This window comes from Podarcis tiliguerta, assembly GCF_965153285.1.
Source record: "Podarcis tiliguerta genome assembly, chromosome: 4".
NCBI classification, from domain to species: domain Eukaryota; kingdom Metazoa; phylum Chordata; class Lepidosauria; order Squamata; family Lacertidae; genus Podarcis; species Podarcis tiliguerta.
The window spans coordinates 33,284,308-33,311,172 of NC_139537.1; the positions used below are offsets into that span (position 1 = coordinate 33,284,308).

Sequence of the window (26,865 nt, forward strand, 5' to 3'; positions counted from 1 at the left end):
ATTGTGATCCCACCTTTCCCTCCCCCCAACTGAGACTCAAGGTTACAAACTAAAATAGAAACAGCTTAGAAACATATAAAAAGCAACCACTCCTACACACACACACACACACACACACACACACGTAATGATCACATAAGATAATTACAATAAAATCACCACAGCACCAACTCTTGCCTTAAAAGCAGTCAGTTCCCAAAAGCCTGTTGGAACAAGGAAGTCTTCACCTGCCACAACAAGGAGCCAGTCTTACTCCTCTAGGTAGGGAGGAAGTTCCAAATTATGGGAGCAGCCACCAAGAAAGCCCTCTCCCAGGTCCCTACCAAGTGTGCCTGTGAGGGTGGTGGGATACAGAAAAGAACCTCCCCGAAGGTCTCAGAGCCCAGACAGGTTTGTATGAGGCAATACAGTCTTTCAGATAGCCTAGACCTAAGCCATATAGGGCTCCATAGGTCATAACCAGCACTTTGAATTGTGCTTGGAAACAGACTGATAGCCATTGGAGCAGTTGTAACAGGGGAGTCATATGCTCACTGTAATTTCTAGAGCAGGCTTCCTCAACCTTGGCCCTCCAGATGTTTTGAGACTACAATTCCCATCATCCCTTACCAATGGTCCTGGTAGCTAGGGATTATGGGAGTTGTGGGCCAAAAATACCGGGGGGGGGGGGCGAGGTTGAGGAAGCCTGTTCTAGAGAGTGCCTTAAACATGAAAGACATTTTTACTAAGAAGCATTTTTATTAGTTGGAGTTATTTACTTATTTGTTTTGTTATTTCAGTTTGTGTGCTGTTCTTCCACATAAACTGCTTGACAAATCTAGAAAGGAAAAGTGAATGAAAAGTGAATACAGTTTCTTATCTCCAAAACCAGTCTAACAAGGAGCTCATTACACATACTTCTGTGTCTTCAATTTTGTCAGTGGTACTCTCTGAAGGACTCTCAACTGAGACCACATCAGGTGGTGGAACATTGGCAGCTGCATCTAAGGTGGAAAACATGCAATATATGCCCTTAGTCAATTAATTCATTGCTAGACGGTATAAACAAAGTTGAAAAAAATGAAATCTGCCAACCTGGGGGGGGGGGGGGAGTCTTGAAATGTTCGCAAAATTTTAAAATGGTGTTCACTGTGATTCAGTAAAGCTACATCAGACTGGTTTGCTTCATGGCAATGTGGCAGGAATAACACTGACTCGAACCTGAGCCACAACAACACAAATACTGACTTGCCCTTAATCATAGCTTTCTGGATACACACAAAATATGCCCCTTCTAATTTCTGATATGGCTAGAGCAGCTCGGTGTCAACCTCCATGTACCCATAAGACACCAAAGAAAGGAAAGTGATGAGACCCTGAAATCCTATGAATAAGGATATCCATCACTAATTGAAAGCCTCAAGTCTTCTTACTCATTTACTGCAAAATTAACATATAAATAAATGAGAACAGACCTCTCAATGTGGTAGCATCCCCAGTCGGAGAAGGTGTTGGCAGCCCAAAACTGAGAACCAAAGACAACAAAAGGATTAAGTGCAAAAATTGGATTAAAGTTTTCTTTCAAAAATAATTTTGCCCTTAACATATGTAAGCCTCGGGGACCTTTTAACAAGCTGAGGAGAACTGCTGAATAAAATCCTTATAAAACTTTGCTGGTTCAGGTTGTGTGTGGGAGTATATGTGCATCACTGGTAGGTTGTATTCAGTGGACCCCATAAAACACGAGAGATGGGTGCAGATAAAATATGAGGAGTGCTGAGTTTGGTGATCTCCCACAATGTTTCTGGTACTTTTCCAGCCTCAAAACTTAGTGTGAAAGAGGCAGTGGTCTCTCACTATCCTAGTGTAATAATATCTCACCAGCCACCATTCCATGGTGAGGTGTACTCTGCAACTTGTTCTTGACATAATAATAATAATAATAATAATAATAATAATAATAATAATGCATTAGTGGTGGATTTATTCTGCTTGAATTGGTTATGTGATGCTTCCCCAATGCTACCCACATTATTACTGCCCAGAGAGGATATCATACAACATAAACAGGTCAAAAATGAACCAGAACATCTATGTTATGAAAAGTTATGGGATTTCAGCAGGGAGTTACAGGATATGAACTGGAAGGAAATGAAGCAATATGACTGTCCCAAAACTTTTGTAGGTGCAAACTTTATTGACAGCAAGACCGCACATGACCACTCTGGCAGCATGTGAATAGGGACTAACAACCAGACGTCTGGAGGGGTCCATAGTTTAATTCAAAGAACTATTCAATCATAAGAAAGAATTCACTAGCAACAGAAACCCAGTTAAGATTCTCACATTGGGACTATAAATCCCACCTCTTTGTAAGATCCTTTTCCCACGCTGAACACCACACGTACAGAATAACATGATGCATTTTGTCCATGCAATAAATATGCTTGATAAAGATGGTTGCCACAATATTTCCCTCTAGCAACAGGAATTGACCATATTGTCTCCTGACATCTTTAAGTCTACATTACAGTTCTGCATATATATTGTCATGGCCAATCCCACTTAGTGCAAATGATGGTTAGATTTGACAACATGTAAGCCAACTCCAGGAATAAATTTATGGAATGTCATGTATAGTCATCATGGAATTTTGGACTTGGAGGAAACTGTTTGAATTTAGGAATCCAGTACTAAAACCACTCCCCATAAATGTTTACCTGGCACCTTCTTCCAGCAAATACCGTACATTGCACAACTCCAAGAACAAAGGAAGCTGTGTCGTATTATTTGTCCATCTAGTCCAATACTCTCTGACTGCCAGTGACTCTCTAACATCTCAGGCAAATGTCATTTCTGCTGCCTGATCATCTTTTAACTGGTGGTTTCAGGAACTGAACCTGAGATTTTATACAACATATTCTTTACCACTGAACTGTGATCCTTCCCTCTTTAAGGGAACTTTTCTGTTGTTGTATTCCGAATAGAAATAGGACCTATATCCATATTATTAGATTAAATCTAAACAGCCATAATTTAAGCACATTTATTTCATGAGTTTTTAAAATAGCATAATAATATAATAGGTGTGAAGACAGGAGTGCCTGGCGTGCTCTGGTCCATGGGGTCACGAAGAGTCGGACACGACTAAACGACTAAACAACAGCAACAAATAATAGTTGTTGGGCCATTTCTTAATGGCAGCCCTGTAATTCTTTTTTCTTTGTCAGCAATAAATTAAGCAAAAATTCAACCAATTCCTAGAAGGAGAATTAAGAAATATAGCAAACTAATCCAGTCTTGTTTGTGGTTTATCCAGGTTGGATGCTAAAGAACAGCTTTGCGGCAAGATGCACAAATTTAGGACATGTTGATACATGAGACAGTATGATACAGCATATGGGAACACCTAGATAGGTTAAGTGAGATGTGCTTTCTCCAAATAAAGGAACACCTTTCACATTTTACTGTGGGGAGAGATGAGTGGTTTTTACTTCATACATTATAAAGGAATGCAAAGGGGAAATGCAAGGGATCAGTGCTTCCTCTGTCTCTCCTAAAACCAACCAAGGCACTGCTGATTGAGCCGTGATTTTGAATGGTGTTGTTCTTGTCTAAATCAAACACTATCTTCATCGCTGCACCACACTATATCTGGTTCAAGCAGAACCAGAACAGGCTAAAAGACAAGAAGACACAGCTATTACAAAATTCACAGGCTGTCATTTTGCTGCTGTTTATACATTATCTTTGATTATTATATCATTACAAAACCTAATCATTTATTCTAGCAACCTATTTTCTATTTAAAGAATAGTTTTGATCAAATTACAGCTTTCTCTCTCTTAGCAATTTCATTATTAGTTATATAGATGAATCTTGGATAGGAAAAGATTATGACAGCAATTGTAGACTCATTAATACTTTGGAAAAGCTTTTTCTAGAAGAAATGGTAAAATACCCTCTAAATACAGGAGCTTTAATTTCCCATATAATCATGCCTACACCTACTAAATAATAAAGTATAATTTCCAGTGTGTCAGAGTAGGGCCAGCCATTAGGCAGAAAGAGATAGACCAGTTCAGAGTTTGGAGAACCACTAAAAGGCAGCAAATTGTCACTTGTTATATTTTTACTACCATGGAAGCCATTTCGATTTTCAAATCTAGATAGAAATTTTGAACTAATTTCACCATGCCTCTGACCCAAGAGTATTCTTCATATTTTTGGACATATTTTTCTTTCTTCCACATGTTTATAGCCTTGTGGTTAAAAAAAAAAACCCACGCCACCACTTTCTCAGAGAGAAAAACCACAAGTCACCACGAGCTAAATCTCATCTTTAAATGATGGTATAAGAAGCTGTGTATGGTTCTTGAAAGAATGATAATAGCTACATGACTAGGAACTTTTTCGATGCAGCATTCAAGCTGGAAGAGTAGTAGCCTTAGTTAGGATGTCATTGCATAAATAGTAACCTTTTTTGAGGGAGGAAATACCGTAGTTACGTTCGCACAAAATGAACCACCACAGTGTGCATTCTCTCCTGACATTTGTTTCCTGCTTTCCCAAAGTTTCAAATTTATGGAGGTTTTAGAGTATCCCCAGCTTGCTAAGACCCCTAGATGCACGAGCTGGATCCATGATGCAGAGAGGGAAGACCAAAAAAGGTGAATACTGGGCAGAGAGGGGAGAAGGGAAACAGCAACCCTACCAAGGAAGTAGGTTCACCCAGTCAGCCATCTTTCGTTGGCAGAGGGAGTGAGACTCTCTCACTAAGAGGCCTAAAATTATTCTCCTGGTCTCCTCATGAGTAGTGGCCTGCTTGTGATTGAAGTAATAAAGACAGGAAATTGACATGACAGACACATATAAAATAAAAAGGAAGGGGAAAGCATAGAAGGAACACCCTCCATGTCGCCTCATGGCCAGAGAGGGAACCAGGAATCTCAGAGAAGAAACTGAGTGATGATAACTTCCCTGCTACTGAAGCAAATAGGGCCTAAGCCTTGTTCTACACTTCCTTTTCTCACAATATGTAAAAGACAAATTATATAAAATAAAATCCAGGCGGTAACTTATGCTAAGGGCATTTTCTGAACTCTTGCTAAAAAGGTCTTTTAATGTTGATGAAATATTTTAAATATTTCTATCCCACCTTTCCAAATAAAATTTCCAAGGTGGCTTTCAACATAGTTTTAAACAAGTAACAATTTCATAGAATCATAGAATCATAGAGTTGGAAGAGACCACAAGGGCCATCGAGTCCAACCCCCTGCCAAGCAGGAAATAATTTATTACAACTGCAGCTGCTGAAGGAACACTACCACCTTTTCCCAATAGCAAGGATCCCACATAAACCATTTAACAACCACCAAATCACTGAAAGCCACTGAAACCATAGGAAAACACTTTTTTTAACCTGCTGCCCCCACCCCACATCATTAAAGGTGTTACTATGCAAACTGATTGGTACAACTAAGGTACCAGCACTGAGAAGACCTGATTAGCCATCCCATCTCTCCACAGAAAATAATATAGAAAAACAAATGTTTACAGTCAAATAGTCTTGTTTGTTTTAATTCACAATGAAGGAGAAGAGAGCTGTAGGGTTTTAAAAAATCAACAACAAAATAACAACTAGAAGTGTTTATGTAACTTTTAGTATTACGCAATGTAATGTTGTTATATTTAAAGTAAAAAAAAAATGTTAAGGGGGAAATCACATGGAATGTAAGAGGTAACAAATTTATCCCTAAATGCATCCTGAAGCCAATGATGTAACTTCTGGACAAAACCTGGTCTATTTAATTGCTTAATTTTTCTCTTTAGAGTTCAACCATATTACAAAATTAAACAGTGGTGCTTTATTGGTTCAGAAGGGACATAACACACCACAAACTTTTATTTCTCTTGCAGAATGGGAATTATTGTGAAAGCTCAGATCAAGGTATAGGAGTCCGCAGATATTGAAAATAAAATATCTACTACCTGTTTAAATTAAAATATGGATCAACATATATTTTCTTTTCCTTTGTTCTACCCTTGCTGCAGAACACAAAACTGATGAGGTGGATTTTACCTTCAGTTATGCTTGTCCAACCCAACAACTTCGGTGAGAAAAATTTGGTCCATGGAGTTCCTATCATAACTTACTTATAGATAAAATGATACATAACAATACTATAATATCTATTGCCTACCTGCATAAATGAAGCTCTGGATCAGCTTGGCTGAGTATTAAGCAAAATATTAAAAATGTATTAAATGTATAAGCAGATTTTTGTAAACAATAGAGACCTAAGTACAGAGAACAGAGAACTTCAGTCACCTAGGCTTATGCAACACTGTTAAGGATTGGAGCTCAGGCAACCTCACCAATAGACAAATTCCATAATAAGTGTAGCCATGTTTCTACTGAAAACCAGAGGGAATCTGCATGTTAATTTTTACAGCGATTTCCAGTTATGAGGTAAAAATATTCTCTGCAAAAAGGAAACAGGCAAACTGTCCTGCAATGTCATTGTACCCCTTTTACTTTACCAAGGGTGAAACAACTCGGGTAAATGCATAGTTTGAACTATTAGCATGCTTAATATTTCTATTTTACATACCACCTTGAGGGGAACTAAATGGGATGGGACCTTCATGAGGGCAGAGTGGTCTTCTAACACTTCAACCCCATAGCAAAATCCTGACAAATATCCCGCCCCCAATAGCTGCTATTTGTGTCGGCAGCTTCCCTCACAACACAAAAAGCAGCTTTTGGGAAGGGATTTTCATTAGGATCGGATCGTGAAGGTAAAGGTTTTTGTTCTGTTTTTTTAAAATCCCCTTCATCATGACTCCATCTTGATTTTTCTCCTGCTGCTATTTAAAGTAGAGAAATTTAGCATGGAAGTTATACTCTGCTCTACAGTTATTTTCAGAGTATATTTTTATGATAGGCCAGTCAGGTCAGCAAGGGCTGTTTCCCACACTGGCCCCAATTCATCCAAAACTAGGCTGCAATCCTAAGAACACATGTGCTTGGGAGTAAGTTCCATTGAACTCAGTGGGACTTACTTCTGAGTAAGATGCACACAAGATTGCTCGGTCAGTCTGAAATTTTGCTTGCCACTGATTGTCAACTGTTGAGATTCCTGCATTGCAGGGAGTTGAACTACATTGTCCTCAGGATCCCATCCAACTCTACAGTTCTGTGATTCTAATAGGGGAATGTACTGTACCATGAAAAAACAGAAGTATTTAAGCTAGAAGCATATTTTAGATCTGTACTGAAGTGTCCTGGGGTAAACACTGTAAGATTAAACACATGCCGGAGGTTGTGATAGAACTTCAAGGTTCTAACTTTAGGTGGATCAGAGCCACAGTGTAATATTTCCGAGAAGCCACAGAAAGGCTTCACACCTTTGTTTTCTAGAAAGGCATTTCTAGGCTGTTTCTAGATTCTCATGGAGGAAACAGATGTCAAAAGCATAGGGGAAGGGCCAGGGCTCAGTGGTACAGCACCTGCTCTGCATGTAGAAGGTTCCAGATTCAATCCCTGGCATTGCCAAATAGGCTGGGGAAAAGCCCTGCCTGAAATCCTGGACAATCGTTGCCACTCAGTGTAAAGCAGATTCCTATATTCTTTAGCTCCCACACTGCTGGAAAATCTAAATTCAGTTGGTTCAGTGCTGCAGGGTTACTAATTGCTCCGGATTGCTGGCATTGTCGGGGTTACTGACAATGTGTGATGCACATTGTCAGACAGAAGACATGGGATCATTATTGAATCCCACCCTATAAGCAGAAGGCCAGTGCAAGGACTCCCACTTGCGCCACAGGGCTTTTCCCACTCTCCTTCCCCTGTACCCCCAAAATTGCTTGGGTGTGTGTCTGGAGACCCCTCAGAACAAGGAGGAGGCAAGCTGAGGGGGATTGTTTCATTGGGCAACCTGCAATGCTTGTGCAGACGAAGCATTCATCATAGCCCAATGTTTAATTTTACCTTTAGCCTTTGTATTTCCTATTATCAAAAAGTGGTAAGATACTCTGAATTTGCCATATAAGGTACATTCCAGGTTGCCATATTTCAAAAAAAAAACTGGCTTGCCATACATCTGGATTTCCCCAGACATTTTTTTGGCAATCGGACACTGCTTCCGACTACAATATTCTGAGTATGTCCAGGAAATTCCAGACATATGGCAACCCTTAAAGCACCTGATATCCTTTGTAATTAAATGAATGGGAAATAACTCATTTTTGCATTGGGCTGATCAACTATTAAACATTACCTTTATCTGAGTTATAAATGAAAGAGCTCCCAGCCACTCTTTTAAGATTAGACAATACTTCTCTTAAGTTTACATTCAATTATAATGAGGGATATCCAGTGTTAGTTAGGATTTAGGTCTGAGTATGACTAACTCTGGATTCCACACACATATTCCATGTTTAATCCAATGAATTTACAAGGTGGATTGCAGTCAAAGAAAACAATTATAAAACAATGAAAGAACATACAACAAAACACCAAATAAAACAACAGCAGAAGCAGTATATTCATTAAAATCTGACGTGAATAAAGCCGTTTTAGGCTTGCCAAAACCTCAAAACAGTGGGCACTAGTCGGGCCATGCTACAGTTTCTATTGTTCTGGTAACGTATCTTGTGTGCTGTTTTGGTTATGCGTTGCATGTGGGGCTGCCCTTGAATACAGTTCAGAAACTAGAGTTAGCAGTTAGCACACAACTCCTAAATTAATAACCAAGGCCAGATGTACAGAGCACATCTAGCCAGACTTGGAACAACTGTTCTAGCTCCTAATCTTTTCCCAGGCCTAAATTAAGGTGCTAGTTTTTATCTTTAAAAGGACAATACAATATGAACTGCCCTTCCCCCACATGATTCTGCCAAATAATGGATTTCTTCTGCAGAGACATTTCTTCAGTTTCCCCCACCTACTGTGGTAAGAAGGTTGGTGCAAGCTGCTCTCCTCATTTACCCAATCTTTTATTGCTGTGGAGTCTTGCATTGTTTCAATATTATTCTTGCCTTCTGTTTTTTTACCTCTACTGCTATTGGTTTTTATGCCGGTTTATATTGTTTTTATGTATTTATTGTAATATTTTGTTTTTTGATTTTGTTAGCTGCCCTGAAAAACTGACCTAGAAATAGTACAAAAATAGTACAAAAATTTAACCCTTGTAGAAGCCAGACATTTTATTATCTGCTTAAATTCTATGATATAATCATAAGGTCAAATTTTGAAAAAGCTATGTGTTAGAGCATAAAATCAAAAATACCTCAGCATATACACATTAAACACACATCAACAACAACAATAGATGGAAATCCTCAACTGATATTTCAAGATCACCAAGAAAATCGTAGGCTGCAAACAGTAAGTTAAGGAACTATTTGTCATTTGCAAGTAAGCCAATAGTACTGTAAGTTACTTCAAAGGGAAACAGGCATAGCTCAATGGTAGAGCAAATTCTTAGAATGCAGAAAATTGTTGGTTCAACCCCTGACATATACATGAAGGGCAGAGAAAGATGCCTGTCTGAAACCCCAGTGAGTTGGTTGGGATGTAGATAATATAGTGGTACTTCAGGTTACATACGCTTCGGGTTACAGATTCCGCTAACCCAGAAATAGTACCTCGGGTTAAGAACTTTGCTTCAGGATGAGAACAGAAATCGTGCAGCGGTGGCAGCGGGAGGCCCCATTAGCTAAAGTGGTGCTTCAGGTTAAGAACAGTTTCAGGTTAAGAACAGACCTCCAGAACAAATTAAGTTCTTAACCCGAGGTACCACTGTACTGAACTAGGTCTGGACCACTGGTCTGAGTCAGTATAAGGCAACTTCCTATGTTTTGCAAATCAGGAAAGAGTGAACGTTTGTTAATGTTTGTTTGGCTTATGTGGTGTGAGAACCAGGACATTGAATTGTCCAAGGGAATGCCCAATTTTAACCTTCGCCTCCCAAAGTTTCATAGTATTTGTTCTGAAACAAATGTACCCTCCTAGCATTTATTACCCATACATAACATTCTAAAATCCCACACCTGATTTTTCTAATTATAATTGCGGAGGGTGGGGTTGAATTTAATCGAATTCTTCCATTCTGGCCGCAATCACAATTTTGCGACATTTAGAGGGCTAACAACCAATGTTTCCCACGCTTTGCAAATGCTGCATAGATCTGTGTTTTAAATGCTGTGGCGGCTGTTTTGGTTAAATAAAGAGTCAAGAGCTATATGCCTTTCTGAATTTAGGCAGTCAGCTGTTTTTTGTTTTGTAGTTCCTTATATAAGTGGGACTTTGGGGTTAATTGGCATTCCCCAATTATTTCCCAACGACATCTACAATCATCCATAGTGCAAATCCATTTCAGAACAAAGAAGTCATAATCAGCTGCCCATGTTGTTATTTATTTAAGCATCTTCAATGTGCATGGTGTTTCATGCAGTATAAAAGGGCAGGTCCCTGCCCCAAGGAGCTTATAACAAGAAATGTAAGAGCAGTCTTGCTGGATTAGACCAAAGTTCCATCTAGTTGGTGATCACAGTGGCTAACCAAATGCCTGCAGGAAACCCACAGGAAGACATGAGCTAAATAGCACTCTTCATCTAAAATTCAACACAGAGTAAACAACAAAGGAGGAAAGGGGAGGCTGGACCTTCCTAGGTAGGGCATTCTAGGTGGAATGTGCCACTGCAGAGAAAACCCTGCTCTTCATCACAGATAACAGCAGAGATGATCTGAGGATCTTAACTGAAGAGGAAGCAGGTTTTCTTTCAAGAAGGGCTAGACCAAGACATTTTGGTGCTTGAGGCAAAGCACAAAATGGTCCTCCTTTCCCACTAGGGAAGAAGGGGGGAGTGAAGAGATACATCAGGAACAAGGGGGGGAGAGAGAAAAATCTCCATTGGGATCTGCTGCCCCTGTGGATTTTGCTGCCTGAGGTAGTAGCCTCACCTTGCTTCACAGGTGGGCCGGCCCTGCCTTCAAGTATCTCAGGACCAGATCAGTTAGAAGCTAGACAACCATCTTATGAGTCAGCACTCTTGATCTTTGGAGTAAAAACTAAAATTAAGTCAATTGCTTCCCATTCCCCACAAGAATCCACAGGTGCTTATTTGATTTCAATAACAATTTCGAGCTTTCATTATGACATAGATTATACATCAAGGTATGAAGGCAAAGTTTATGATTTGGTGTGCAGTACTGAAAATATATATTGCCATTTTTTCTTTTAAGTTTAAGGCTTTTTTACCCTGAACACCATTTCCCATTTAAATTATACATGTGTATAGAAGGATACAAAACCTAATTTAAAAAAATAATCAATACTGATTTAAGGACTTGGTCTTCTACAACTTTTAAAGAGCCAAGTCTCTTTCTACATTCGTGAAACATCAGTTATATTGGAACATACTTTCATCCTAGTGTTGCATAATAGTCAGTAAAACCAACTGAGCTATTCCTGGAAGTAAGTTATGCAATAAAAACAAAACATTTTCATTTTCTAGCTACTCCAAAACTATCCAGTACACAATAATTAGCTGAAATCACCTATGCACAACTATTTTCCCAAGTCCGGGTGAGATTTTATGAGGTGCTAAGGAAGACATAGCCAAAGCTGTAGTTTTATAACATTGTGCCAGACTTTTTTTTGTAGAACAACTGTTTTAAGACTATGAAAACAAGGCGAAAACAAAGGCTGCCAACAAAGCATTTTAAGTTGATTTGCCACCTTAATTTATATGTCCTTTAAGTTTGAACCCTTCCCTTTGATCTCTAGAAATTAAATATTTGAGTGGCAGGTTGGGTACCTCTCAACTCTCATGCACAAGGCAAAGTGAAGTGGCTACCTTAAACAGGAGACACTGGTGTGTGGGGTGTGGCAGCAAGGAGTTGGAGGACAAATCTGTGAGTGCCCCACACAACCTGAAACTGCACCTTCTAACCCTTACCATGGCTCTCAGGTACAGAGGAGGATGCTGTCTGGCCACCAGTGTTGAACTAAAATTCAACTGCCATTGAAAGGGTGTGTGTGCACCATCTTGTCCTTTGAATCGGGCATAAAAATATCTTGGGCCTGCCCTGCTCATGCATGTATGTCATGGCTGGGCAACCTTTTTGAAATTGAGGACTGCATCGTGTCAGGGGGAAGTCATTGGGGCCATTTATAAATGGTGAGCAGAGCCCAAAGTGCATGTGAATAACTGATTTCTCACATTCCCACTATCACCCCTTCTCTCTTTCCCTCCTTATCTCCCTCTCACACATCACCCACCCATTCAGAGAGACACAAAAGCACACAAGCAAGACCCATCCATTCAGGCACATAAACCATTCATCCATTCTCTCTCTCACACACACAGCCTCCAGGCCGGGGTGGGGTGGGGGCAGCCAGTTACATTTGCCCCAGGCCTTGGAGGGCTAAGCTGGCTGGGGGTGGGCACCAGGAGCCTGCCAGACTTACACTATCATGCAAAGAACACCTTGGGCCTTCCAGCTGACTGGGGACATCTGCCTCGGGCCTCAGACAAGCTCTGCAGAAGCCTGTCCTCATCCCTTCACAGAAACACAAAACACCAAGCCAACTTGCCCATGCACCAGATCCTCACTTTCCAAATCTGAAGCCAGCCTGAGAGCTCTGCCACTATATTTTAGGTCACTAGTCCAACCACCATGTTGCCACTGGAGAAAGAGAAGAGCAGGCAGGTAATGGAGGACCTCTTCCCTTTGTCCTCTCCATAGTCTGCCCTCTGAGAGTGGTAAGGGAGCAATCAGTCTTGGAATGTTCATAGTATTTAAGAGTGCAGTTGGCCATCTCTGCTCTGTGGTCGGCATTCTTGAGCATGGCTGTTGGGGCATCTCTTTGGCACCTACTCTCAAAGGGCAGAAAAAGGAGTGTGCACAATAACGGGACACCTTCTCTTTGTAACCCCCATATTTTAGTTAAACCTTCTCATTGGAGAACTTCTAAATGCATTCACGTGGACATAAAATGCCAGTGAACTGCTTCCTTTCCATTCCATCTCCCCAATGGCCTATCCACATAGGATTGTATCCAATGGTATCACTGTTGACAATAAGAGTCAGCAGAACAGGGGGGTGAATAAATTTCCAGCTCTTCTGTTTTCCCCAAGCTTCCCCAAATGTGCTCTTCAGGGTCCTCCAGCCATCTAGAACAGATTCAGGGGTGTGAGGGATCTTCAATGGGGAGGGGTATCTCAAAAAATGGCCTCTTTCCCCATTCTGCTGACAGAACTCCTACTGTCAGCTGAGCAACACTGTTGGATACACCCTAAATTCTTGTGGAAATTGCATCAGTTGTGAAATTATAAATATTCTTAAGGGGTTCCTTGCCCCAAAGGAAACAGTTATAGTCAGTGTGTTTACAAACTGCTTCAAAAGCCACTGCAGGACAGGCTACTGTTGAGTTAATACATGAGAGTAAGTTAAGACAGGAAATGAAGCTTTTTGTGAAAATAGATGTGTTACAAGCACACCAAGTGCGTCTCTGTTTTCTTCAATGAAATGTTGGAGAGTATGGTAGCCACATTTGGCACCTGCCTAGCATCTGGTGTAAGAAGTGAAAACAACACACCTGCTAACACTTGGAGATGCATGCATCCCCTTCACACTTGGTGCATGTTGGACACATAATACAGCTGCCACACAGCATGTGAATCTACTGCGATCTCAATTATTGGAATGGCAACAATACTGAAGTTAATTCTACTCCAGACATATTTGTTTTCTTCTCTTAGCTGCTCTTTGAAAAAGAGCAGCTTTTCCTGTCATGTTTAATAGAAAGCAGCATGATTTCTTGACATCTAAACGCAGTTCTGATTCCTTAGTTACAATGCCAGTTTATTGCTCCATGGAATGTCTGGGCTTGGAAGCCATCCCTGGCTGCCTCCTGATTTTCAGGGGGTGGGGATGGACCACGTATTGGAATTTCAGCCTTGCAAACAGAATCCAACCTCTCAGCACTTGAGTACACATGTCCCAGTACTTCAAAAAATAATGACACTATAAAAATTCCTTTAAGAATTAGTTGAAGTTGTTTCTCACACAAGAAAAATAGCTGGTTTCAAACAACTCCGTGTTTGAAGAGCTCTTGTTCTCTCCAGGACAGGCCTCAACTTAGACAGATCTTTTGTGGTCAAGATTTAAAAGCACATCCAAAGACACACCATGTTTATATAAAACAACGCAGTGTCGAAACGCACAGTGCAGAAAATTCTGTTCAGAATTAAAGAGACTAGTGCCATATAGAATCAGAAGAAATCTAAAATAAAGGAGTTTTGGATCTCAAAACTTGATATGTCCAAACTTGAACTTGGAGACAGATCTTGCATGCAACTGTAATTACTCTTCCAGAAAAAAACACACAAACCCAGATTTTGTTCATGGGGAATTCCACAACTGTGGTCAAACCCCAGCCTTGCTATTTAAACTTTTTACATGGACAGCATAGTCAAGAAGGTATCTCAGTAGTTGTGGTTATTTGAAAAAAAAGAAAGAAAGTAAATGGTCCCTGGATATTTAAATACCAAAAACATTATAGGTAATAAAGCACACAGCACTTATATCTATGGCCTTTTGAATGTTGTTGGACCACAACTGCCACAGTCCCCTAACACTGGCCATGCTGGCTAGGACTGATGGGAGTCCAATAACCACTGAAGGACCACAGGTTTACTATCCCTGGTTTAGAACCTAAACTAGTCAAACTCTTAGAATGTCATTTTTTTTAAAAAAGTGCTATTGTAGTTATGAAGTCATTTTATAAGAGCATTTATATTCTGTTTAAGAGTATTTTATGTTATCTTTCCAGTGAGTGCATTGCTTACATATGCATTCCCAAATCTACCTGCAGAATTTATTTGCAATGGTGGCCAACGGCAGCCACAGTTAGTTCTAGCCCTTATACACACTATATAGACAGGAAGCCAAATAGTTTCTTAGGCCCGCCTAGCCCAGGAGGGTTTTTAAAATGCTTTTCTTCGAATAGCAGGCCTCCATACCACATCACAAGCTGCTTTTGAAAATCGCCTGCACTTTTGTCACGTGGGATGAGCGGCTGCTATTCCAAAAGCACAACTGCAAAACTCCCTTGAGTGTGAGGAAGCAGTTGCACACAGTTCTTTGATTAACAAATTGAATCATTCGTTATCTTATCATTTGGAACCCTGGTTATCAGAAAAGTACTTTAGGGTTTGAATGTCAACCCTTAATAGGTATGAAATTGCTAGGCTACAAGCCAATGTCAACAAGTTCATTTCTAGCTATTCTAATTAACACATACATTTTCATGTGGCAGCATGAAGACTGGCGTAAAGTCTGAGAAGGCAAATATATATATATATATATATATATTTGCTTTCGTAGATTTTCACGGGTACAGGAATGCAGGTTTTGGTGTCCTCGGGTGTCTTCCCGTGTAAAAGTTGGGGTGTCTAGGCAACGTCGCCTAGACACCCCAACTTTTACACGGGAAGACACCCGAGGACACCAAAACCTGCATATATATATATATATATATATATATGAGAAAGACACATGCCAAAGGTGCATTGGGTTGTGAGTCTGCTTTGAGGTTTACACATGGGACCTTCAGTCTGTTTAAGCCTCTAGTGCCACTTTTTGATATTTATATGAAGCATATTCTTACGATGCTTTCATAAAACTGAACACCAGGCAGAGCGGGAAAGGGAGTAGACTAAAGCTTTAAAATTGTATAAGTGACTTACCCACACGCCCAATCGCTGCAGGGACTGACAAGAAACCAAAATTTTAAAAGAAGCACAAATGGTTGAAATGCTACTTCATATGTCTAACGATATACACTATTTGTAAAATGCAGGGTCATGTTGATACTCACCCACCCATTGCGTCTTTAGCATAGGACAGCTTCTAGAAAAATAGAAAATTAAATTCCGGGTAAGTACTTGCATTTTGCAAATTTAAAAGTTATATTTTTGCACCCTCTGCGATCCCACTCCCATTCTTGTCTAGCACAGGTGAGCCTACAGAGAGAAAGCCCTTTGCAAAGATCTTTGGCTACATCTATTCAGGTGAACAGGAAAACTTCAGATGGATTACTCAAATCAAATGACCACATTGCTAGGTTTTTTTGTTTCTATTAAATGGTGGTTTACCACATTGCCTACTGTATATTATATTCAGAAAATTCAAGGGGGGAGGGGAAAGGTTAAATAGAAATCCACTTTCTTTATGTCGCTTCGGAAAACTTATGTGGTCTTGTTAATGTGACCAAACTCCATTCAAGCTTTCTGAGAACCACCAGCAAAACTGAACGCAAACAACTGGAGGAATCTGATTTGTTTAACTGTTGGACAGCTATGCAGAAAGCCACCCACAATTAGTGTGGCATTCATCACTACAGTTCTCTAGAACTATTATATTACAGGCAAATTCAGAAGAATAGAATGACAGATTTTGGTTGTTCTCTCTCTCTCTCTGTGTGTGTGTGTGTGTGTGTGCACAAGCAGTATCATATAAGGGACAGCATAAAGGCAAGCTATCAAGGGACTTTGTACAAGTGTACTTTTATCATAGGCATGTGTACAGACTAAAAAAAGTACCAATTTTTTAATTTTGTGCCTCATTTTTTAAGTTTTTATTTTTAAAGTAACATAGTTGGAAATTTGTTTAGTTAAGTTTTAGTTTCTTTGTTTGATGAACAAAAATTAATGTCCTTTTTAATTATGTGTTCAATGTTCAATGTTCACTTTTAATGTTCATGAAATTTTGCGCAAACGCCTATGACTTTGCTAATAAAATCCAATAAAAGGTTAAAATCAGGAATATTCCTTGAATGAAGGACACTTTGAAAGTGTTTGTCTGACTTCATAACACCTTAGTCCTATGACTCTGGATGACCAGAGAATATTATTACAATAAATTGCTGCATTCTGGACACCTTTCTAAAACCACCAATAAAGCAAAGCATCAGTAGTCCATATGCTCCCTGAATAACAACCAGGAATTATCCTTTTTCCCACTCCATGGCCATACAATTCCTCTAAGTAGTAAACTTGAATAAGGAAAATAACTATTTCCCCAAAACGCATCTCTCTCTAAATTGCTTAGGCAGATGACCCGGTCAAGACCAGCAGGCTTAAAATAACACTTACCAGAAGTGTTTCGGTTTGATGGCACATGTAAGCGTGCTGTCACCCTGGATATTGTGGGATTAGGCACTCACTCCTGCTGTCTGGGCTTAGGACTCTGGGCAGGTGGCTTTGAAAGAATGCACGAAACACACTGCACGGGATCAGAAATACTGGTGCTCCTCCCCTGGCTTTATTTTATTCTATTTATTAAATTTATGTCCTACCCACAGGAGCCCAAGGTGGCAAACATCAAAATGTTAAAACAATACAATTTAAAATAAGAACAACGGCAGACAACTGCTGTGTCTGGAGACAGGCAGTCAGGTTGCGTACTCACAGCAGCCACCAGAGGAGGAATAACCATTGAGAAGAGCACAGAGAGAAGAAATACTGTGGTGCCTCTGTAGCAGCACAACTGGACACCTTCATCTGCCCCAGCTGCAACAAAACATGTCTCTCCCGCATCACTCTCTACAGCCACAGCAAGTGCTGCAACCTTCCAACCGTTTGCCTTCACCCCCTAAGTCTCACTCCTCCACTGTCTCCCGAGATGGTCGGATGCCAAGAGCATACCAGTTAGAAATGAATTGTATTATGCCTGCCTTCCAAAAGTTTCCTTCAAGTCGAGCAATTTTCATTGCTCCCTCAGTGCATGAGTTTCAGGCAAACTCGGGATTTCGTATCTAAGGGCATTTCCCCAGCACAGTAACAAGATGCTTTGTGCTCCCTTCCTTGGCCCAAGATGCGCAGAGAGCTTCCTTGCCTGCAAGGAATTCCCAATTCAGTGGTGGGAGCAGATGCATGCAAAGGCTTATGTGTGTGTGGAGGACCTGCTCTGCCTTTAGGCTGAGTGAGGCAGCTGCCTTAGGCAGTGTGAGAGCATGGAATATTAGTGAGGTGTTGGAGAAGAAAGCTTGTGGCCTTGCCCCTATACCCTCTAAGCTAGCCTGTTGTCCTCAAGCGCAGTCAAGGATGGTGTTCTGCTGCCGTATTTAGATTAAAACTCAATTGCCAGTCTGATTGGTTTCTGGGTGTGGGTGTGTAATGGGGTAAATGTAAAGGGACCCCTGACCATTAGGTCCAGTCGTGGCCGACTCTGGGGTTGCGGTGCTCATCTCGCTTTATTGGCTGAGGGAGCCAGCGTACAGCTTCTGGGTCATGTGGCCAGCATGATTAAGCCGCTTCTGGCGAACCAGAGCAGCGCACAGAAATGCCATTTACCTTCCCGCCAGAGTGGTACCTATTTATCTACTTGCACTTTGAGGTGCTTTCGAACTGCTAGGTTGGCAGGAGCAGGGAATGGGCAATGGGAGCTCACCCTGTTGTGGGGATTCGAACCACCGACCTTCTGATCAGCAAGCCCTAGGCTCAGTGATTTAACCCACAGCGCCACCTGCGTCCCTTGCAATGGAGTAGGGGTGACTAATTCTCTCTTGTCTAAGGCAATCCTATGTCTCTGTGTGTGAAGCTTCCTTTTCCACTGAAAAGATTCCGGTTGGCTGAGTTCTTAGTGCGCTTCTCAGTGGCTCTGAATCGGCAACGAGAATACTAAAGTAACCTTGCAACTACTTCATTGGACCTGCCAGTGCCTTGTGTCTAATTCCATAAAATATACAGGGTCACAGTCTAAACAGGCCTGCTAAAATCATAATCAATCCCTCTTCACAGGGAACTGCTATCATTCCTGTATTGCAGAGGGCTGGGCTAGACAATCCAAGGGGTGCCTTCCAACTCTCCAACACATATAAAAACCATTCTGAAAATGCTTTAAATTTTTTTTAAAAAAATACATTGGATTTTCCATATGGTTCACCATCACTATCTAGTGTCACATTGTGTATTGCATTTAAAACACACTTAAAATGTTTTATTTGCAGCTGTATAGCTGAGTCCTATGACTCCCCTAAAAGAAAGGGAAGGCTGTCTATGCTTTTTAATATTAAAAAAACCAAGTAACATAAAGTGCTTCACTAATAAACAAGTAACAGATAATGCTACATGATTATAAGCATGCAGTAAGTACATACACTAATATGTTTCAACCATAAGCTGTAACAAAATTGGACAGTGTTTACTAGTAAAAGTGAAAAAGACATATCTAGAAAACCTGTGTCTGCATAATATAGTACTAAGTGCCTGGCTGAAAACTAGAGTTCCAAGTTGAGGCAAATTAAGCTGCTTGGGTTGATGAATCCCAAGTAAATATAACTGTGAATAAACATCAAGACATCTGCACATGTTGTTAGTTAAAAAGAGGGAAAGGATAAAGTGGTGCTTGTTCATATCTAACTTGAGCCTTGGCATACTTGTCTGAAAGTCTTTGCCAAAGACTTCCAAAAGAAGCCACTTGCAATACTAATGTGATAACAAGCTCAAAGTTATAGGGAAATGTCTGGAAAATCTTGGGCCTCTGCTCCAAAGTCTGGAATTAAAGATAATCTTGAAGTGCACACAAATGTGCCTTAAAAACAGGGATAATTGTTTTTCTCTCTCCCACAGAGCAAAGCACCACTTCTCCCCTCCATTTTACAATGTTTTTTTTTGACAGAGGTAGTAGCCACTATGCTTCAGGCTACTTCTGTTTTTTAAAGAATTGCTTGTATATTTGCTCATTTGTTCATCTGGTGCCTTCTTTGTTTACTTTTAGGACACACGCACACAAAATTGAAAAAACTGTTCCCAGGGTGATGGGAAGATGGGTTTGTGACATCATGAGCCTCCAACCAATCAGCACTGTGCTCTGCCAGTTTCTGACCCAATTAAACATAGTTTTCTCTGAGTTTGATCCTGGGGCAGAAGATTCTGGGTGCAGGGACTGGAGTACTTTAGAGACATTTCCTGACAATAAACATTAGGGAGAGAGTTTAGAGATGATCCCTTTCGAATGGTGTGAAGGTGGATTTGAAGAAACTCCAGCAGAAAACTGGCTGTTGTTTTCTGCTAATTAATAAAACCACCATGTTAATTCTTGTCTCAGGATATTGAACCCAAACTTATTGTACTGTGTATGAATAAAATGCAGTGAGTGTGCATCACTAGGCAGAGAGTGGGCAAGCCAGGAAACCAAACACAATATAGTTCAAGAACACACATTCTTTAAGGAGGCACAATAAAACCCAAGATACCATATGGAATGGAGAAGAAAAGCTATTTTGTTTGATTATTTCAAGTTCTGGTGGAACTGTACGTAACTAAGGATAGAACTATACATTACAAAAAAATGAAAAACCGCCACTGCCAATTCTACATTGCATTCTCCGCATCTCTGTTTGAAATGTCTAATTCAATGTACCGTATACCCTGACATCACTACAATGTTTGTTTCTCTTCCCCCAGTTTTCTCCATAGGCTTCTGTAGGGACACACTCAGCATAATGATACCAGACCATAAGGGAAATTGAACTCAATATTAGGTAGGCAAAGGAGGGAACAAGAAACAGGGCTGCCATTTCCTACAGCAGTCATGTGGGTAATACCCGTACCGGGACTACATATTAATAATCAAGGGTTAAATTCCAAACACTAACATTAATTTAGTTTGATCTTTACTTAAAACTGCCACACCAAAGAGGTGTGGAATTAGAAGGGACCCTGAGGGCCTTCCGCAATGCAGGAATATCAGCTAAATCATCCATGATGGCCATCCAGCCTCTGCTTCAAAACCTCCAGTGAAGGAGAGTCCACCACCTTCCAAGCTTGCTGCATCTTCCTGGCGACAGACCTTTAGATGTTTGAAGATGACTATCATACCCCCTCCCAGTCTCCTCTTTTCCAGGTGAAACATACCCAACTCCCTCAACTGTTCCCTAGAAAGCTTGGTTTCCAGAACCTTGCAGAACCATATTGGTTGCTCTCCTCTGCACACGTTCCAGCTTGTTGATATCCTTCTTAAAGATGTTGAACAACAAGGGCCCCAGGACAGAACCCTGCAGCACCCCACTTGTCACTTTTTCCCAGGATGATGAGGAACCATTAGTGAGAACACTTTGGGTTTGGGCCAGTCAACTAGCTACAAATCCACTTAACAGGTAACTCGTCCATTCCACATTTTACCAGTTCATCTGCAAGAATATCATGGGGGACTTTGTCAAAAGCCTTAATGAAATTAAGATATACTACATCCACAGTATTCCCCTGATTCCCTCATCCTCCAAAGCTTGTAACTCTATTAAAAATAATAAAGAAAGAAATGAGATTCATTTTGCATTACTTGTTTTTGAGAAATCCATGCTGGGTCTTAATAACCATAGCATCCTTTTCGAAGAGCTCACCATCCATTAAATTATCTGTTCTAGGTCCTTTCCTGGTATGGACATCAAGCTGACCACTCAGGAGTTACCTGGGTCTTCTTTTTTCTCCTTTTTGAAGATGGGCACAACATTTGCCTGCCTCCGGTTTGCAGGGACCTCACCTGTTCTCCAAGAATTCTCAAAGATTATAGAGGCTTTGAGATTACATCCACAAGCTCCTTTAGTATCCTTGGGTGCAGCTCATCAGGCCCTGGAGATTTGAATTAATTTAACGTAGCTAAGTGTTCCTTTACTACCCACATTTCCTATATTGGGCTGCAGTACCAACAGGTTGGGCACTGTTTTCTTATTGGGTGAAGACAGAGGCAAAGTAGGTGTTGAGCAATTCCACCTTCTCTCTGTCACCCAATAGCATTTCTCTGTCTTCTCTATACAGAGAACCTATCACCTGCTTGTTCTTTCTCTTGCTTTGAAAATAACCAAATAAACCTTTTAAAATTATTTTTAACCTCTCTTGCATGTCTGAGCTCCTTCTCAGCTTTGGTTCACCTGACCTTCTCCCTATAACTGTTGGCAACTTGTCATTGTCTTCCTTTGTGATTTCCCCTTTCTTCCATTTCTTTTACATGCCCTTCCTAAATCTCAGCTCATCTGTAAGCTCTTTAGGCAGTCACACTGGCTTCTTTAGATGCCTCCCACTTTTCTTTATTGTTGGAATATTCTGCCTTCGTAGCTACAATATTACACCTTTAAGAAATTCCCATCTATCTTATACTCCTTCCTCTTTGAGTACAGTGGTACCTCGGTTTAAGAACAGCCCTGTTTACGAATGATTCGATTTACGAACTCTGCAAAATCGGAAATAGTGTCCCAGTTTTCAAACTTTACCTCGGTATAAGAACAGAAGCTGAATGGTGGAAGGGCACCGGCGGCAGCAGGCCTCATTAGGGAAAGTGCACCTTGGTTTAAGAATGGTTTCAGTTTAAGAACGGACTTCCAGAACGGATTAAGTTCGTAAACCGAGGTACCACTTTATTTCTGACCATCACCCAGTAGTTCCTTAAGCTTTTTGAAATCAGCCTTATTAAAGTCCAGAGTGCATGTCTGACTACACTCAACTTTCCCTTGCCTCTGTATCATGAAGCCCAAGAGTACATAATCACTTCCTCCCAAGTTTCCCAGTACTTCCACTTCATCGATCAGTTCCTCCCTGTTGGTGAGGATAGATAGATAATGCCCTTGTTGGTTCTTCTACCTTCTGGGAAATGAAATTGTCAGCCAGGCAGTAGGGTGTCACCTACCACCACATTTCTCTTCCTTCTAGGGAAGTAGCAGGAATCATTCTGTACATTGTACCTTCCACAGCCACCTGGGTATATTCTGAGGTCTACAACCACTGTCCTTGCTCCATTGGCCCAGAATCAGTGTCTGGGGTGAGAGCATGAAATTGATTCTGCAGCTCCAGTAAACATGGCTCCTGACAGTCCTGCATCGGTGTGCCACATTCCTCCAAGGATTTATCTCCTGCAATGGATGATCTCCCTCCTCCCTAGGGGCACCCCACGTGCATCGCAGTCCACTCTGCTCTATCACTAATTTCCTCGTCTTGCCCAGCAGCTCAAAGTGTGGGTAGATGGACCTCAAGTTGCTGTACTTTCTCTTCCAAGAAGGCTTGCACTTACTGCAGGTGTGGATTTGCGTACTCTCACGCAGGAAGACAAATATGGTACAGATGTTACAAGTCACTGCAGCTGCTCCCTTGCCATCAATGTCTCTTGGTCCTAGGTACAACATGAGACAGCACTCTGGGCCTCCCCTTCAAAACACCCCTATTTACAGGCCCTGGTCACAAGCTCCCGGAGGCTGCAATCAGCTAAATAGAACTGCTGGCTGCTAACTCCTCCTGCAATATGTTCTTTGACAATAAATCCTCTAAGGATTAGGGAATCCCCTTTCTGATCCCGTATTACTTTAATCTTGTGCATCTGAACATTGAAGATACGTGATTAAATATTTCTATGAGCTACAAATATCCAAGGAGCTGTAATATACATACCGATCATGCTATTGAAAATATTAACTGTTTTCAAAATGCAAAAGAAAAATAATTCTTCAGTAGTTAGTGATGTGTTATCATAATAATGAATATTTCTATTTAGTATAATGCCCGCATGCTCATATCTTAGTTTGGTGCTGAGATCTTTGGCTAGGTAGCCCTCTACCCCTCCCTACCCAGTTTCATTCCTGGGCTCTGGGCTAGCACAAAATGATTGGGTGGTGGATAGAAGCAAGTTTTGCATTGGCTGATGAGAAAGTGGGCTGGTTAGTATAGCCCTTTGGAAGAACTTCAAATCACTGCCAAATATTACTAATTCTTTGGTTAGGCATTTGGAAACATGCAAAAATTGATTTTAAAAATATCCCCCTTTGCATGCCATGCTATCACTTTGCAAATCCGGATAATGTCATAACATTATTTTTCTTACAAATGTAGCTGACTGGAAGGTAAGCTGTACCTTTTCTTTACTTCCTTGCCACACAAGGCACTTAAAATTATTGTTTTTTGAGCACTAAGAAGAAAGTGGAAAAACTTAGTGGAATAACAGAAGCATGGAATCAGAGTTGGAAGCAACCACAAAACCTGTTAAGTTTGAACCTTTGTCTAAATGCCAGGACCAACAATACCTAAACCAATTTGTCTCTATTCCCCATAGATCAACCCAAGCATGCTATGCCAGAAAACAAGAATAGCTTATTGTCTGAAGGTGCCTGAAAGGCAAATTAGGTACAGATGATTCAAACCAGCTTGGATTATTTATCCCCACCCAGGTTCACACATAGTGCTAAGCCAGTACGTTTCCAAGCACAATTCAAAGTGTTGGTGTTGACCTTTAAAGCCCTAAACGGCCTTGGCCCAGTATACCTGAAGGAGCGTCTCCACCCCCATCATTCTGCCTGGACACTGAGGTCCAGCACCAAGGGCCTTCTGGTGGTTCCCTCACTGTAAGAAGCAAATCTACAGGCAACCAGGCAGAGGGCCTTTTTGGTAGCGGCGTCCGCCCTGTGGAACACCCTCCCATCAGATGTCAAAGAGATAAACAACTACCTGACATTTAGAAGACATCTGAAGGCAGCCCTGTTCAGGCAAGTTTTTTAAAGTTTTTAATCTTTGTTAGAAGCTGCCCAGAGTGGCAAACAAATCATTGGACTGACTGTGAACATCACTCAGGTGGTCCCCTGCATGGCTGAAGATGGTTGAAGATGGGAGCACATCCATTGCATTAAATACTCATATTGATTTTAATTGCACTTCATTGCTTTTACTTCTTATGCTGTATGACAATGTGAATTCTATGGAATTCAAATTGTAATGCAATAAAATACAATATACAAGTAACATTGAATTCTACTCAGTATCTCCAAAATCTTCATTAGATGGCTTGGGCTCCTTCACCCCCATAATTGGGGATCTTCTCCTTTGCTTTGGTTATGTATCTTTTGGCAACAATAATTTTTAATACATAAATCAATATTGAAACAGCACAAAAATAACAAAAATCAATATAAAAACATTGGGGAATGGAAACAGACCAGTTTGCGGATTGTTAGTCCTGGCATTTGTGAAGCCAGTTTTTTTTGGGGGGGGGGGGTTTGTGTATAGGGAGGTATACTACTACTACTACTACTAATAATAATAATAATAAGCAATAAGCTAAAGAGGAAAGACATCTTTGTAAAATTTCAGAAAGCTAAGCAAGCGTTACTGGAATTTAATTGTGTAAACTACTTCCATTTCAAGGCATTAAATAAAAGTCGAACCAGCAAAATAACATTTTGGTCTTTCTTACTAGTCAAAGGCTTCCGGCTGAGAGATTTTTAATCTCTTCCCTTACCTACCTTCATTATGAGGCTTTGATGCTCCTCAGACTGGCTGAAGTTGGTGCCCATCTCAAATATACTCATAGTTTCTTCTTCACAGAGATGCAGCCAATTTTGGTACTCTTCGTGTCCTGGGAGCCTATCCCAGAATGTTTTGAAGACTTCCCATACCGCTTCCTGGCACACTGCAAAAGAAAAAATTAAAAGTATTATTATTGTGCGCTACCATCACAGGTTGTCATGCAGACAATGAAACAGACTTGAACTTGGTTGCTCTGGGAGGCAAGAATAGCCCCAATGAGCAGAAACTGCGAGGAAACAGTTCACCCAAACGTTAGGAGAAAGTTCCTAATGGTAAAAACTGTTCAGCAATGAAACAGACAGCCTTGAGAGGTAGTGATCACTCGTTCACTGGAGGTATTTAAGCAGATGCTGGGCAACCATCTCTCAGGGATAATGTAAGTCCCATAATGCATTGCAGATCCTGCACTGAGCAGGGAGGGCTGGACAAGAAGACGTCTAAGATTTCTCCCAACTCCCAATTCTATGATTGATCTGCTTGATCAGACCACTCATCTAGTCTCACATCCTGTTTTCAGCTGGGGGGGGGATGTCCAGGGATAAAATCCATTGTCTTTTACTGCAAGAAGTGGAAAAGCAGACACTGCTGTGCAATATATGTTTGTTGTGCAAGCAGAAGTAGCATAACAGTACAAAACAGTGCATGATCGGTTAAAACAGCACAACACTTCAGCTGGCCCAAGCTGCCTGTTGGATCCAGCTATAGCCCTATAGGACATGGGTGGCGCTGTAGTCTAAATCACTGAGCCTCTTGGGCTTGCCGATCAGGAGGTCGGTGATTTGAATCCGCATGACAGCGTGAGCTCCCATTGCTCTGTCCCAGCTCCTGCCAACCTAGCAGTTCGAAAGCACGCCAATGCAAGTAGATAAATAGGTACCGCTGTGGCGGGAATTTCTGTGCGCTCTGGTTTCTATCACAGTGTTCCGTTACACCAGAAGTGGTTTAGTCATGCTGGCCACATGAGCTGGAAAGCTGTCTGTGGACAAACGCCAGATCCCTCAGCCTGAAAGCGAGATGAGCGCTGCAACCCCATACTCGCCTTTGACTGGACTTAACCATCCAGGGGTCCTTTACCTTTTTTATTTTATTGCCCTGTGCTAGAACAGGGCTCTTCCTAGCAGTGTAGCTGCTGCGCTGGTGGGTTGCCACAGTTGAATCCCACTCCAGGTCTTACACCTCTTCATTCATTGAATTGTTGACTTTTATTATAAAAAATTCATTTCGGAGCAGCAGTATACTGCCTCTGAGCATAGAGACCATGTTTCAAATCCAATGGTGAGTTGGATCACTTTTGTGAGGGGGTAAACCTGGTTTTTAGTGGTTCCACCTTCCTGATACAGCCTCACTACTACTTCCTGCCATTCTAATCTAGAAGGTCGCTCAGCCCCTGGAAACAGGGGGCTGCAAAGTTGTTTTCTCACGTTAACAACTGCTAGCATCAGGACCTATATTCAGTGTGCGGGATTTGGATCGGGGAGCACAGATCGTCTAATTCAGAGCTTGGGCCAGTCCACCACATTTCTGCCT

At 41.1% G+C, this 26,865-nt stretch overlaps 1 protein-coding gene across 1 annotated transcript in view; it reads right to left on the bottom strand.

The window, feature by feature from the left end:
• Nucleotides 1-26,865, bottom strand: part of IMPG2 (interphotoreceptor matrix proteoglycan 2) — a gene marked incomplete at its 5' end in the record, with an annotated part of 60,890 nt that overhangs the window by 24,161 nt on the left and 9,864 nt on the right. The window contains 5 exons of the mRNA XM_083439054.1: nucleotides 898-983; nucleotides 1,455-1,504; nucleotides 15,742-15,765; nucleotides 15,873-15,904; nucleotides 25,275-25,441. Of these exons, the coding sequence (XP_083295180.1) occupies nucleotides 898-983; nucleotides 1,455-1,504; nucleotides 15,742-15,765; nucleotides 15,873-15,904; nucleotides 25,275-25,441 (359 nt within the window). The remainder of the gene's footprint in view (nucleotides 1-897; nucleotides 984-1,454; nucleotides 1,505-15,741; nucleotides 15,766-15,872; nucleotides 15,905-25,274; nucleotides 25,442-26,865) is intronic.